The sequence below is a fragment of the Halichondria panicea genome, chromosome 11 (assembly GCF_963675165.1).
Source record: "Halichondria panicea chromosome 11, odHalPani1.1, whole genome shotgun sequence".
In the NCBI taxonomy this organism is placed as follows: Eukaryota; Metazoa; Porifera; class Demospongiae; order Suberitida; family Halichondriidae; genus Halichondria; species Halichondria panicea.
This window is the reverse complement of record NC_087387.1, coordinates 4,811,656-4,826,019: the sequence shown is the minus strand read 5'-3', so window position 1 is coordinate 4,826,019 and position 14,364 is coordinate 4,811,656. Positions and strand designations below refer to the sequence as shown.

Here is a 14,364-nt window from a genome sequence, read left to right as displayed (position 1 = left end):
GTTGTAGTACTTGTATACTGCATGCTCTCCAAACAATTTGCACCCTATATACAGTATACCTTGTTACCACCCCATTAACAGAATTAATTGTCAGAAGAACGAATAACGATCTCACTACCAAACAAAAACACAATCACATAAATACTAAAGTTGTATTCAAGTTCAAACACGTTAACTGCAAAAAGTACGAAGTTCTTCAACGTCTCTTTTTTTCATCTCACTTGCCCATAGCCTACAGGGAAACAACAAATCTGTCATAAATATATAATTATAACTGCATGCAAAAGTATTAAAGCTTTTGAGTTTATAGACGTGACACATCCCCCGCATGCGTGTGCACAGGATATCCAGGGGCATGCAAGGTGGTGGGTGTGTGACACAGACTAAACAAAATTATGTGGGAAAGACTAAACCAAGCTTTGCCTGAAATCGCAATATTACAGCAAATGGACCGACAGTGGGTGCCATAAAAGGTGGACTACTAACACAGGTCAAAACACATGCTATGGAGACTTTGGAGCCCATTTGTATTATAGAGGGTGACCTGATTATAGGGAGACTACAATAGACAGGGTTCACTGCATTTATAGAGAGATTTATAGGCTTCACTGTACTAACAAACATGCAAAGCTAATACTCATTTGCCTACTGTTTGAGACTCACCTTGAGCTTGGCAGCAATACGAGCACCATAATCAGGGTCACACTTGGAGAACATCTCGACACAGCGTGTGCGGATGAAATCAGCAGCCCCACTGACATGGCCGGCTATGTTGCTGGTGAGACGGTCTCTCTCTTCCTCGCTAAGCACCTTGTTGTAGAATATGCCAGCCTGAATGTATGTGCGTGTGCGTAAGGGGCTTGGTCAGTAATTTAATATAATGTTACTGTATAATGTGTTTGTCTCCAACTTTTACATACATACACGTTGTATTACACACATAAACAACTGGTTGACTTGTGGTCTTTAGTATACATGTACTAACTTTAATTCTCACATTCCCACATTCCTTGCTGAATGCTCAATCACAGCTTTATGCTTACCTGGGAATAGTTGTCGTCGTCCCCAGTCTCATGTCGTGCCACATCTCCAGTCTGTAGGAGAAAAAGGAGTGACTTTTCATGGTGGAGACAAGACACACTAATTATGTACACTTTAATGTATACGAGGCTAGGGTATAATTATTACAGAAAAGTACTACAGTAAAGAATTGTGACTATATATAATTATACTGAGCAAATCTGGTTACTGTAAAACAATACAGCATTTGTAAGGGTCACAAAATCAAAGTCTACATGTACATCACCAGGAATCAGCCCAGAATAATAATGAGATGGTGGCTATATGAATACCATGCTGAAACAAACAAAAACTGCTATACAAACTTATACTTTCACAGCCTAGCGTGTTATAAGCCGGGCCTATGAGTTGAGAGAGGTAGTTAGCACTGACTAATATTGGCTGTAATATCACATGACTCACAGTGGTCCACTTGCAGTCGTTGTATTTCCTGTCGTCTACGGGTCCCTGGAAACTGTTGGGGAAATAGTTAGGTGCTCCTCCCTGGTTGTCGCCGAGGCACATGGGCCCGTCCCTCTGGTAGTTGGCCACCTTGCTCTTGGGTTGGTTCACGGGGAGGAGGTGGTAGTTGGTGCCCAGGCGGTGACGATGGGTGTCAGCGTAGGAGAAGAGGCGACCCTGAGAGTGGAAGCAGGACGTACGTGTACACGTGTGTCATACTTACGTGTACATAGGAAATGAAGAAAGTACACACTCACACATTTTGAGCAGTACAGCTGGAAATATAACAATACACGTACTTACATATTCTGTACACTACACTACAAACGAATATTCATGCACTCCTGAAACGAACAAATACACATACCCTTATATGGTACTTAAAAGCATTCCTGCGTCACTTGCATTTACAGAGACGTATAGACAACATGCTCCTACATCCATCAAACTCACACTACATGTCCAACCAGGAGTACTAACTACACTAATACTACTAGTAGCTCTGACCTGCAGCATCTTGTCAGGGGAGGCCTCGATGCCGGGAACAAAGTTGGAGGGACAGAAAGCAGCCTGCTCAACTTCGGCAAAGTAGTTGACTGGGTTACGGTCGAGCACCATCTTACCGACGGGGATGAGTGGGTAGTCATGGTGGGACCACACCTGGGGGGGGTGGGTAAAGTATTGTACACTTGGTTCTGCTATAATATTATTAGGCAGTCGATGAATCTACATAATTATATTCTGAAAGCACAACATTTGAAATACACTGCACATGTATGAAATCTATTGTCTAATGTGGTCACCATTGGTGGCAGATCAACACACTGGAATAAGGAGGTAGTGTGTCCAAACACATGCTCTGGAGAGACTTAGGGACTGTTATATTATAGAGGGTGACCACAATACACAGGCTTCACTTTATAAATAACAATGTGGACAATACAATGCATTGTGTTACCTTGGTGACGTCGAATGGGTTGAAGGGACACTTCTCAGCTTGCTCAAAGGTCATCACTTGGAGAAACGTACTCCAAGATGGCTGTGGGCAAACAACACTAAATGATACACAAATAGCAACAAACTTGTCACTATAAAAATACATGTACAGCACTTATACAGGGAAGATTAGACCTCCTGTGAATAAACTTGTAAAGAAAGAAGAGATAATTACACTCTAAGAAATGGGTACCTGTTATGATACAGTGAATGGTAAAATCTAGAACACATTGTACGTAATTACTCACAGGGTTGCCGGCGGCGATGGCATTGAACAAGTCCTGGATACCGTAGTCTGGTTCAGTACCGGCCAACACTCCAGCACGATCGGGCATGATGTTCTTGATGCCCTGGTCAGTCTGTGTGTGTGTGTGTGTGTGTGTGTGTGTGTGTGTGTGTGTGTGTGTGTGTGTGTGTGTGTGTGTGTGTGTGTGTGTGTGTGTGTGTGTGTGACGCACGCGCGTGCGTGCGTGTGTGATAAAGTTGGGTTTCCAGGATATACACACCAGTCTAAACAGACCACTACCCTGATTCTAAGCCTAACACATGTGGCTATAATTACAGACCAAGCAGCGTGATGTCTACCCTTCCCTCAACAAAGATGACTAAACAATTACCAGAGTTTTGACCCCAAAACTGCTGCACGTAACCGTACACACACTCAGGCGTAAACAAGTGACTAGACACAGCTACAGCACAACTGGGGCATGAAGGGAAATGGTGAACACATTGAATGTACAGTTGTCATACTCAGAGTAGCAGTAGGCGGTAACTCTCAAGTGTGTTGTGTTTTTTCCTTCTAACCCTCATTCTTTTCCAGAGCATGGTCACACTCCATAGTATGTCATAACCATTGCAATGTATTTTTAATATGACAATTTGCTGATGCTATGCATATCTAAAGACTATGACTACACGCACCTTAAAGTGGAACTTGCAGTAGATAGGGTTGCCCTCGCTGTTGACCAACTTGAAGGTATGGGAGCCGTACCCGTTCATGTGACGGTAGCCGTCTGGGATCCCGCGATCACTGAATAGGAATGAGACCTGATGGGCAGTCTCCTGGCGCAGAGTGATGAAGTCCCAGAACATGTTCTTGTCCTGTGAGGAACAAAGAACGACATAAAGATACACTGTACATGTATAGTAAACGTTTGATGGAATTGCGACAACAAAGAGTTATTTGCAGCTGAAGTGATCCCGTACCAAGAATAATGGAAAAGGGTCACTAAAGTAGAAAGCTAGAATTATGATTGTGGTTTAATCTTGCAGCACTCCAGGAGCCATACATGTACTTTTAAGACTCCAGGCTTCTTTGCTGTGATCACAGTGTATGTCTCATGTACCACTAAAACTCTGTTTTTAGCATGCCTCCAGTCTGGTTTAGTTTTATTGCTCTTGAGTTGCTGTGCTATATAGACAGCCTTAATCACACATACTACATGGCACTGCATTTATTGAGTAATAATTATCATTATCATATCACAGCTATGCCAGCCTAATAGGCAAAAAATATTAGCCTATTAGGCAATTTTTACCAAATGTTGGTAGAAAGTATTTATAGAAGCTCAGTAGCATGAATAGTTAACCTTTACACGTACTTCTGAGCACATGGTCCACGTCGTGGTAGACTGAGTATATACGTATGGAAGGTGCTAGTAGTACTACTAGATCAGTTGACTTTTTACCCGAGGCGCGCGTGGGCGGCCACGGGTATAGTATTCTGTTGGTTTGTTTGTTTGTTTGTGTATTCTGAATCTACTCACCTGGATATCACAGCACTGCGTTTACAGCATGGATAGCCTTCATACAACAAGTTATTAGTTTTAATAGTGGCAGCTTTCGCTGTTAAAGCTTCGTTGTCTAGTAAAAGCGAGCAAAATGTAGCTTGAACAGAACTTGGCACATGTGTTACTTATAACTAAAGTGATCCTGTACCAGGAACAATGGAACAGGGTCACTAAAGTAGAAAGCTAAAATTATAGCTCCTGCTGCTTAGCCATGTTAGCTGACTGGGATCCTACTCCATGCAGGACCTGGACCCATACTTCTCTGAGACTCCAGGCTTCTTTGCTGTGATCCTAATCCACAGTGCATATATCTATAGTACCACTACCTGTTCTCAAATTTTTCAGCATACCTCCAGTCTGGTTTAGTTTTATTGCTCCTGAGTTGCTGTACTAGACAATTAAGTCATACATGATAACAACATCACTATAATTATGCACTGTATTATATCACTCTTCTGGTTTCTTTATAATCATGTCACCAGCCGAGGGTTTGCACTTCAGTGCTCTAGTTTCTAAGATTTCTTTCACCAATAATACTTCTTTAGAAGATTATGTAGAAGTGTCTGTGATGTTGCAGTATAATTCTCGTTGATGATTTTGAGACTAATGGGTAATACTTAGAGATTAATGGGTAAGAATTAAAGACTAATAGGTACAATGCATGAGACTTGGAGACTAGACAAATAGGCAAAATTTTGAGCATAACTGGGCAATGCCTAATCACAGCCCAAGGTTTGCACTTTTAGTGCTTTAGAAGTCGTTAGTATCAACCACCACCGACCACATCCTTGCATGGATAGAGTTCACAGGAAATCCCACGAAGAGACTCACCTTGAGATGAGTGGCTGGGTTCCTCTTCTGGGTGTGGATGAAGTTGGGGAACTGGAAGAGAGATTGTAAATAGTGGAGTTAATGAACCAGATAATTACATCGTTATAGGTACAATGTACATACCAATTAATTAATGTTATGAACATAGCCTTATCTCTTTACACTATAATAAGTGTCTTGTAAGTGCCCCTTGCTCCAAGAAAGGTGCAGGGGAGTACTAAATGGAAAAGCTGTGCACTGTATATTGAAGGATAGTACTCAAGCTATCAAAAACAGCCATTATAAAAATGAAGCCTATACATGGCTATAATTATAATTGTAGTAAAGTCATGCTTTTTCTATGAAACAGACCAATCTGTAATTTACACATCATTAGATAGGAATTTCAAAAGGCTATAAAACGCATATTTTAAATACTAGTACACAAATCCTACAGGTAACTCGAGATAATTATTGTAGCCTTTCCGAATGGGACATTTCTATCGAAACGCAATTGTAGGTATTTCAAGGGGCTACAAAATTACACAAGTGATAATTAAAAATGCACAATCCTCACTCAAGTTACGGACACTCATAGTTAGCTATCAAACCCCGCCCCCAACCCACTCACATGTATTGGGTCCCTGATGAAGAAGATTGGAGTGTTGTTGCCGACCATATCCCAGTTGCCCTCCTCCGTGTAAAACTTGACGGCAAATCCTCTCGGGTCAAACACAGTGTCGGCACTGCCGTTCTCGCCACCTACACAGGGAGGCAGTAATCAACGACTAGAAGACAGGAAACCGTAGTCTAGAAGCACTAATTTATACGAGAGGGCAACTATAGCGAAGGATGGAAATTTATTGTTATACGGACATTTAGTAGACCTGCTAAGTTTGCTAGGGGGAGGGGGCGAGATTAATGTTCAGTTGGAGCTACGTGTATACCTTATTAATTTTTATGGAGGGTCTTCTAAACGTGGGTGCTGGTGAATATTCAGGTACATACACGTACATGCACTATAAGGCACATGCACTATAAGGTACATGCACTATAAGGCACATGCAGATGGTGTTGTTACACATGTGCAGGGATCAAACAGAGAGGTATGGTGCCCTCACCAACAGTGGAGAACCTGGCAGCGATGGGGGTCTTCTTGCCGACCTTGCTGAAGAGACTGGCCTTGCAGTACTTGCTGATGTCGTGCGTCACCTCAAAGTACCCGAAAGCACCTGCACAAACAAATAGTGGCAGTTACAATACTGTAACTAAACGTTTACTACACGAGTGTCTGTAACCAGCTGCTTGCTCACTAAAATACACACAAATTATATGGTCCTTAGCCACACTGACCCAACTCTACAAGACAACAGTCACATCATCATGTAGTAAACGGTCGGTTGGTATAATTATGCACTATTATAGGAACTACAAGTAATCAAAAATAATTATTTTCAGCTCGGTAGTGCGAGTATTGCTGCAAGCAACGGTAATCTAGCCCATCCACCCCGAGGTCTGTGACCCAGGTACTGACCTGCCCCCTTGGCGTGCACCACTCTCTCGGGGATCCTCTCACGATCAAAGTGGGCCATCTCGTCCATGTAGACAACGTCCTGTCAGTGTGTGTGGGTGGGTGGATATCATTAATGCAATACGTGTACTGCCAATCTCGTTGTGGAATTCTGACCTGGTAGTGTTGAGGAATTCAAATGAATACTACTGTCCAAAGGGCATAACTACGAGTACCATTATTCATTCATAAAAATTAATGCTGCATAGAAACCATGATTGCACTTCATGTAAACCACATGCAGGGCCATTACTTTCTACCATTGATGCATTAAAGCAAGCTAATTGCAAACCAATTAACACCTTCAATACTCTCATGCACCACACACACAAAGTTATGTCACTGGTAGTAACACACACACACCTGGTAATACACACACAATCAATTGAAGCACAGTGTACATACATCAACTAGTATTAGAGTGACCACAACTTGAACCCTTAGAGAAGACAAACAATAGATTAGCAACTAAAAGCAACATATTTACACAGTACATGTAGGCTATGCTATGCCAGTGTACATGAAGTAAGCACAGACTGCATGCACCTTACAGAAACCATTACATAAGACTTGTATAACAGTACAAAGCTTGTGCCTGCAAAGCTGGAGAAAATTCCTGAGTTAGGTAATAGATATATTAGGCACAGAGTAGTGACATGTAGCAAGCTGATTGAATTATGCAACCAAGCAAAAATAAAATGTGATGGGGGTAGCGGGAATGGTTGGTACAATAGTTGGTGTACCCACACAATAGGCAGTGTTACAAGCTCAAAGAAAGAACATGTTTGAACTGGCTGTTAATGACCTTGACTATATATGCCCTCATAACACTTAGTGGTTATTATAATCTTGCTAAATCTACAAGCCACGCGACATCAGCTACTAGGGATTCCCCCCTCCCCTTCACATAATGCTTACCTGCATGAGCATTGGTCCACGTGGTCCGACAGTCATGACAGCTGTCTTGCTACAGATGGGAGCACCCTCCCCAGTGGTCAGGACATCACGCTACAGGGGGGAGGGGTCAACAATTAGTAAGAGAGAACATCTACAATTTGTACTCATAACAATAATTATGTTCAGACCTGTACACATAACCAAACCAGAACATAACTTGCTTGGGAGCAGGGTTGAAAAATCACACACAGGTTCTACATTGAAGTTTAATTGTGCAGTGTATCCATTATCAAGGCTACAACGTAAAACGTGCACTATGTACACTAAACACAATGCACACAAAATAAATTAGCATCAGAATAATAATAATTACAGCCTAATCAAACACAAACTACATTTAAATGACTTTTGTGGTAGTATAAAAAAAAAATTAGCATATAAATTAATTTTGTTACAACCACACACGTACACATGGTGCAGTGCTACATACATACCTCTTTCTTCTGAGCACCCCAGTCTTGTATTTGCTTCTCAGACATGTTTACAGAGTCGTTCTGCAGACAATAAATCGATTAAGCAAGTAAATGCAGCAAGAGGGCAAGGAACACGCTTTAGAGAGAGCAGAAGAAGCTGGAAGCAGAGGGCAGATGTTGTCACGTGGCTAGCTTATAAGGAAATAGGGGTGGGTCTCGGACCGGAATTGTGGGCCACGTGGCGGATATGCGCATGCGCAAACAATAGTTTTATCTTTTGCACTAGGACTTCATTACCATCTAGTAAGTGACTGCACACGTGGACTATAATTTGATCTATACTAAGTTTTGTAAGTTGCTCCTTCATTCCTCAAATGCAAAATTATTTGGTGCAGGTTTCAAGTCGAAGATAGTTGGGCGTGGCCCCACCCTGGACGCGAACGTAGGGTTGGGCACCACTGCAATGTCAGGTTTGTTCCACCGGCACTTATCTTTAGGGTGTGGCTAAGCATGAATACGATTAATTCCAAGTGGGCGGTAACCGCAAAGCTCAGTTAGAATGCTACTGCAGGAGTCATTTTTGCATACCACTAGCTCTAACTGACCTGGCGTGTTCCTGGATCAAGCTGGCTTGTCTCCTATTGTTGCATTTTGATTTGACTAAAGAGAATTACTAGTTACTGACTGGTTCATTAATGAGCCACGCCTTCACACTTGAACTCTGCAATCTGATTGGGCTGCAAATTTTTTGCAGCAGACACAAACCTGACATTGCAGTGGTGCCCAACCCTACGTTCGCGTCCAGGGTGGGGCCACGCCCAACTAAGTCGAAGATGGATGGTCGATTGTTCCAGTTCACTCCTCGGGACAAGAACCTCCTAGCATTTATGTCTCTCAACGCCCAGTCCAAACCATGTAGCAATGCTCTAGTTTTTATTGCTGGACAGACTGACGGTTTTCTCTCGCTCAACTACTCTGTCCCTCTTGCGGGAAAACTGGCCACTCTCGACTATTCGCTGATCCAGGTGAACTTGGGGAGCTCGTTTCTACAGTTTGGCTTCAAGTGCTTGCAAACAGACAGTGAAGACCTCACTGATTTGGTGTCGCATATTGAGGAAAAGTATGAATTCAAGAAAATTGTTTTCATGGGATCCTCAACAGGTATTTATTCGTTCGTTATTGCATTCTTTATGATTATCACCTATTAAGACACCGACACAGTACATGTATAGTCGGAGACTGTTCACTTCTAACACATAGAGCCACTGTGGCTGTCCCACGTGAGTAAGCACGGATCATGTGCAAAACAATTAATACCCTTGCGCGATACCCCCATTAGCAACGGGACCTGTATGTCCCACCTCCTCTGAGATAATAATTATGTGCCCACTACTACATGTACCTACCCACACAGGTTGTCAGGACATACTGTATTTTCTACGCCATTCTGTCCTATCTAACACCATTGATGCTGTGATCCTACAAGGAGCTGTGAGCGACCGTGACTACATTACAACGCTACCAGAGACGCAAGGCATGCTGCAACAGGCCAGAGAGCTAAAGCAAAGCAATCAGGGCGAAATATGCCTATCAGAACGATATTTCGACGCACCGATAACTGCGAACCGATATCTCAGTCTAGCAGAACGTCTTGGAGATGATGACATGTTTTCACTAGATTTAACCGAAGCCGAGCTAATCCCAATTCTGTCTGCAGTGAAGATTCCTATTGCACTATGCTTTAGTGGTCAAGACGAGTATGTACTCGATCGCGATGGACAGAGGGTGTTTGCAGAGAGGATGGTGGGAGTGCTGCAGAGGAATGCACCAAGAGTCGAGTGTCGATATTTTGATGGAGATCATATGTTAACTAGGCCAGAATATCATCAAACTTTTGTTGATTTTGTCTCTGATTTTGCTTCAAAGCTACTGTAACATCGAATGATTCTTTTGTTAAAAATAAAGCTTGAAATGGTTATTATACTGTATTGCTAATCTCATGAATCAGCCACCCTTCTTTTGGGATGACGTATATAATTGCATGCTCTAAATTGTCATAAGATATTAGCCACAAAACGATCAGTTTCTCATTCACTTCCTGTCATTATTCATCATTCAATGTGACCAGATATGCATGCATTTTTGGCTGAAAATACTACCCTGTCATTGGTACCTTATTATTGGTTTTAACATCATAAACGCGCCAAGCTAATTAATCACACGGATCAGCAATACAAACGAACGTGCAAGAGGTGGCATCATGTGACATATCAGGCAGAGGAGGGAGAGGACGAGAAACTAATAATGCTATAGAATAATTATTATGCTGTAGAGGTAAATTACAATAGCTAATATAATTATATGGGTACATGTATAGCTAAACAGAGCTACCATTTATATACATCAAATGCAAGCTACCTTGCCATTTGAGAGATGCACACTGCTGGTGGCTACTAGCCTGCACCTAACACTCTTGCAGCTCCCCCTCATAAGCTGTCTAACTTGCCTTACTGGCAGCCTCCTCAGAGTAAAGGTGAAACTCATTTTCCTATGGGCCTTGATCTGGGTAAAGAGTATCTCTGTTTGATCCTAAAATCTGTGCAGCAAGATGCGTGGGTGGGCTGGGGCAGTTTTCTTCCAACTGACTAAGAATAATGAATACATGTTCTGTCTAGCTACAATAGGATGTAGATGATGCTGATGATGCTGCTCATGATCATGTATCTATAATTATCCTGTATCCTATACCAGATTTTGAGCTAATTTCAAAATAATGTTTGATGAGCCAAATTATGCACTTCTTCTACAAGCTTTGTACAAGAGCTCGTACACGTGCGTGTACTAAACAAGCATTAGCTGAGCTATAGACTGAAGTTTAGATCTATATTGCAGCAGAGTGATTAGCCTCCTTCACAGGCCTAGCGCCTTGAAATGTGGCCTTCGATACTATTATATATACTAATAGCGGTCACTTCTGACGCGTAGCATACTCACAAATCACAACCACTCAGTGAGCTATATAATAGGCAGTCAAGCGATATACGGCTGTAGTCAGACAATAAATATAATAAATGGGAGCTCGGTATATTTTTACAGAAGTCTCTCCATTGGAGATAGTGCCTGATCTCGGAATCGAAGCAACTATTCCTGCAACATGATCACTGCAAACTAACACTCAAAATTCTTCTTCTTTTCTGGGGTGGGCTCCCATTTGCTGAATGATCTTGAGCACTCATCTCTTTCTTTTATTGTGAAACTTGATAGATTTATAGGTAAAGATCATTTATTGCATCTCTGCAAAGACAACTTCCGCTATTAGAATCTAGTTGGGCGGAGTCCAACCAACGCTGCGCTCTGGGTTGGGTATCAGTACATGTAGCAGTTTTGTTCCGGTACTTGAGACAGAGTATGAATATTGTTTAATAATGTGGCTGACAACCGCATGGCTCAGGGGCCCGGGGTGCGATATAAAGAAATCAATTAACTATTTGGATGGCTCTTCTAGCTGACTGGATCTAGCTATATAGTTGTTTTGGAATTCAAGAAAGACGTCAGACTCTTAGAGAAAGTAGAAGAATACTGTAGCCTGTAATACAAGATTTAGTACAGGCAGAAATCAACTTTTTCATAATAGTTAGACATCTAGCACAAGGAGAGGTACAGCCAGCTATAAGACTACCCCAAGGCTTCTGGAGAAGCTTTTCGAAGACCAAAGAAGGCATACATAACACAGGTTTTGTCCAAACTAATGATCTAATCTTATTGGTAGCACAACAAAACTTAAAACAAAGACAAGTCCTTTTAATTAATTAATACAAAGATACTACTGTTCAAGCTAGCTTCATTCACAGATGCTAAGATAGACTATGCTTCTTTTCTAGTAGATATAGCCTAGATATCCAGCAGGAGCTGTTTCTGCATTCTCCAGAGAAATACAGTGTCCCAGCTCGCCTTGTCAGCTAAATTGAGCTGTAAGGTTTCCCACTTGAACGCAGCAATCTGATTGGGCTGCAAATTTCTTGCAGTTGGAACAAAACTGCTACGTGTACTGATACCCAACCATGAGCGAAGCGTTGGTTGGACTCTGCCCAACTAATTAGAATCTTAGCTGATTCACACTAGATTTCTACTCAGACAATGCAAAGCTGCACCTAACAAGTAATGCAAGTTTTACATTACCTTGTTTTTTGTACAAGCCTAATTGGAGGTGAGTGTCTAGCTAGACTAGTTACAAGCTGGTAGACTCTTTTCAATTTCCCAAACTTCTGATTTTTACCCAGTCTGATCATTCCACAGGGCTATGGATTAACCAAGTGTCTACGCAATCGTAAGCTGATGTAGTATTCATAATATTATTATGGCACTCATGGCCACTGTTTCGCGGCGCTTTAGAACAGAACGTCTGGTCAGTTCCTAGACTCGCAAGCCGTCACTGTTGCAGGCGAACAGTAGACTGGTCAAACTCCGTGTAGAGACTTGTGTAAGGTTTGCCACGATATTTGTGGCAACTAACCGATGCGGTTACCGCAAGATCGTTAATAGTGACGTACCACTAGAAAACTCTACGTAGCACAGCAGTATAGTGACGTCACGAAAACCGCAGCCACTTAGAATCTTATCAGATATGCTGACTGTGCAACACGAGTCTCTACACGGAGTTTGACCAGTCTACTGTTCGTCTGCAACAGTGACGGCTTGCGTGTCTAGTCAGTTCCTATGTGAAACTTGTGCAGAAGTCCATAGACTGGTAATTAACTAACCAAACTGGAGACGTGCACTACCACGATCAGCCATGAATATCAGACGTTCTTTTCTAAAGTGCGTACTTTCCACGTATGAATTATACGCTTATAATAATCAAACAAGCTTTATGTGTCATAGCGCAAACTTAATGTGACCATGAAATCTCTCCAAGCCAGTGTATAGTCTATAATAGTTTAGTCTCTAGGAGTATAGAGTATATGGAGTGTGAATTCCATTCAGTTCAGCAGGAGTTAATTAGATTAGCAGTGCACAGGTTTCTTCAACACAATGCATGTCCTGTTACAGGATGTGTATTTTAATGGCTGCCAAAATATTAATTATCAGTTGAGTCTGTTCTTTGGTGTGCATGTGTGTGTACATGCAAGGGTCCCCGATCAGGGGCGGATCTAGCATGCAGGTAGCAGAGGTGCTCAAGCACCCTTGCATGACCTTGGATCAGTTGAAAACTGAACTAGCTGAGCAGTTGTAGACCTATCTAACACAGTTGTGTCTTTTTCTTTTATAAACTAGCTAACTAGCAATGACTAGCATATGCACTGCTGCAGTGCGGACTAACATAGTACAGTTGCAAACTACGGAAATAACTAAAATGGGCGTGGTCCCCAAAACGAGACGCACGTGTATTTCCTTGCCTTTTTCCAGCACCTATAATTATATACTTCTCTAGATCCGCCACTACCGACTGAGCACATCAACTAACAGTGCATTTAATGGCAGACATGCATGCATGAATGTATAATTATAGTCTTCCTCTGTTATAAGGCTGCATCTCACCTTTTCAGTATTCAGGACAGGTGTGAATGCTTTCCTTCCTCTTATGTGTAAGGATGGTATAGTGATGGATACACTGTACCATCCTTACACCTAAGAGGTTTAGATTCCTATGTATATAGCAGGCAGCGCTAATAAAAATATAGTGACCTAAGAATTATCTTTTATAATCTCTGTATACTTATAATCTTGCAGATGTACTCCACTTGAGGAGCAGCATGCCTGCTACTCCCTATCAGCCAGAAACAGCCTGGACAGATACCCTCAGGTGCTTCCTGGTAGTGTTTCTATATCTTCAAATAGTGCCAGCACTGGATTCTCTTTTCTAGGAGTGTCAACGCCCGACTCTAACTGTGAAACTGCTTTTATGCACATAATATGCTTGGCAGCTAGACCACCTTGCACCAATGTTACAGATCTTCTACTGCCAGTTTGCAGTGATAGTTGCTCGGCGTTTAATCGTCTTGTTGAAGAAGGAAAGTGTGACTCTATAATACAGTCTTCTGAACAGCTTCTGATGTCATCCGATCTCACAGTACTTCAGTTTCTATTCGAATTATTAACAGGGTTTAACTGCAATAATGTGAGTACTTACTATTTTTTTGACCGATTGGACTCACTTATTGATTCTGAAAGATGTACTGATCTGCTTACACCTCAGCAAACTGGTAAATGCTTTTCTTAGTAACTGTAACAATAATTTATGCTTCTTATTATTCAGAAACGGTCCTCTCAAATCCGAATAAGTAAGCAGATCTAAAGTAATACATTG

The 14,364-nt window shown here is 41.9% G+C and overlaps 3 protein-coding genes across 5 annotated transcripts in view; 2 read left to right on the top strand and 1 right to left on the bottom strand.

Moving 5' to 3' along the window:
* Positions 1 to 83: 83 nt before the first annotated feature.
* LOC135343972 (catalase-like) lies at positions 84 to 11,369 on the bottom strand. 2 transcript variants are annotated; one of them, XM_064541029.1, is made up of 15 exons: positions 11,231 to 11,369; positions 8,079 to 8,138; positions 7,606 to 7,695; positions 6,652 to 6,730; positions 6,239 to 6,349; positions 5,749 to 5,879; positions 5,139 to 5,189; positions 3,439 to 3,618; positions 2,766 to 2,876; positions 2,480 to 2,560; positions 2,029 to 2,181; positions 1,483 to 1,698; positions 1,044 to 1,094; positions 664 to 831; positions 84 to 232 (listed from the first exon to the last, which is right to left on the bottom strand). In XM_064541029.1, the coding sequence occupies exons 1-15, from the start codon at positions 11,291 to 11,293 to the stop codon at positions 218 to 220; spliced, it is 1,560 nt and encodes a 519-aa protein (XP_064397099.1). In that variant the 5' UTR covers positions 11,294 to 11,369; the 3' UTR covers positions 84 to 217. The 2 variants fall into 2 exon arrangements, with proteins under 2 accessions (XP_064397099.1, XP_064397098.1); XM_064541028.1 differs by lacking the exon at positions 11,231 to 11,369 and adding an exon at positions 10,476 to 10,635.
* Positions 8,343 to 10,021, top strand: LOC135343979 (uncharacterized). 2 transcript variants are annotated; one of them, XM_064541038.1, is made up of 3 exons: positions 8,343 to 8,468; positions 8,893 to 9,218; positions 9,472 to 10,021. In XM_064541038.1, coding segments are annotated over exons 1-3 (849 nt in total). In that variant the 5' UTR covers positions 8,343 to 8,466; the 3' UTR covers positions 9,993 to 10,021. The 2 variants fall into 2 exon arrangements, with proteins under 2 accessions (XP_064397108.1, XP_064397107.1); XM_064541037.1 differs by lacking the exon at positions 8,343 to 8,468 and having other exon boundaries at positions 8,851 to 9,218.
* Positions 11,370 to 11,446: 77 nt separating the features above from the next.
* LOC135343958 (fibroblast growth factor receptor homolog 1-like) overlaps positions 11,447 to 14,364 on the top strand; it is a 44,322-nt gene continuing 41,404 nt past the window's right edge. The window contains exons 1-4 of the mRNA XM_064541008.1: positions 11,447 to 12,264; positions 12,354 to 12,384; positions 13,788 to 14,260; positions 14,314 to 14,338. Of these exons, the coding sequence (XP_064397078.1) occupies positions 12,219 to 12,264; positions 12,354 to 12,384; positions 13,788 to 14,260; positions 14,314 to 14,338 (575 nt within the window). The 5' untranslated portion in view covers positions 11,447 to 12,218. The remainder of the gene's footprint in view (positions 12,265 to 12,353; positions 12,385 to 13,787; positions 14,261 to 14,313; positions 14,339 to 14,364) is intronic.

Bases quoted from the DNA above. Each gene is read 5' to 3' on its own strand.
- LOC135343979 (XM_064541038.1), top strand. The intron at 9,219-9,471 runs GTATTTATTCGT...CTACCCACACAG, and splicing joins TTTCATGGGATCCTCAACAG to GTTGTCAGGACATACTGTAT.
- LOC135343972 (XM_064541028.1), bottom strand. From the start codon at position 10,601: ATGAGTTTCACCTTTACTCTGAGGAGGCTGCCAGTAAGGCAAGTTAGA. The intron at 2,877-3,438 runs GTGCGTGTAGTC...ACACACACACAG, and splicing joins ACTGCAAGTTCCACTTTAAG to ACTGACCAGGGCATCAAGAA. The intron at 2,182-2,479 runs GTAACACAATGC...CACCCCCCCCAG, and splicing joins ACCCATTCGACGTCACCAAG to GTGTGGTCCCACCATGACTA.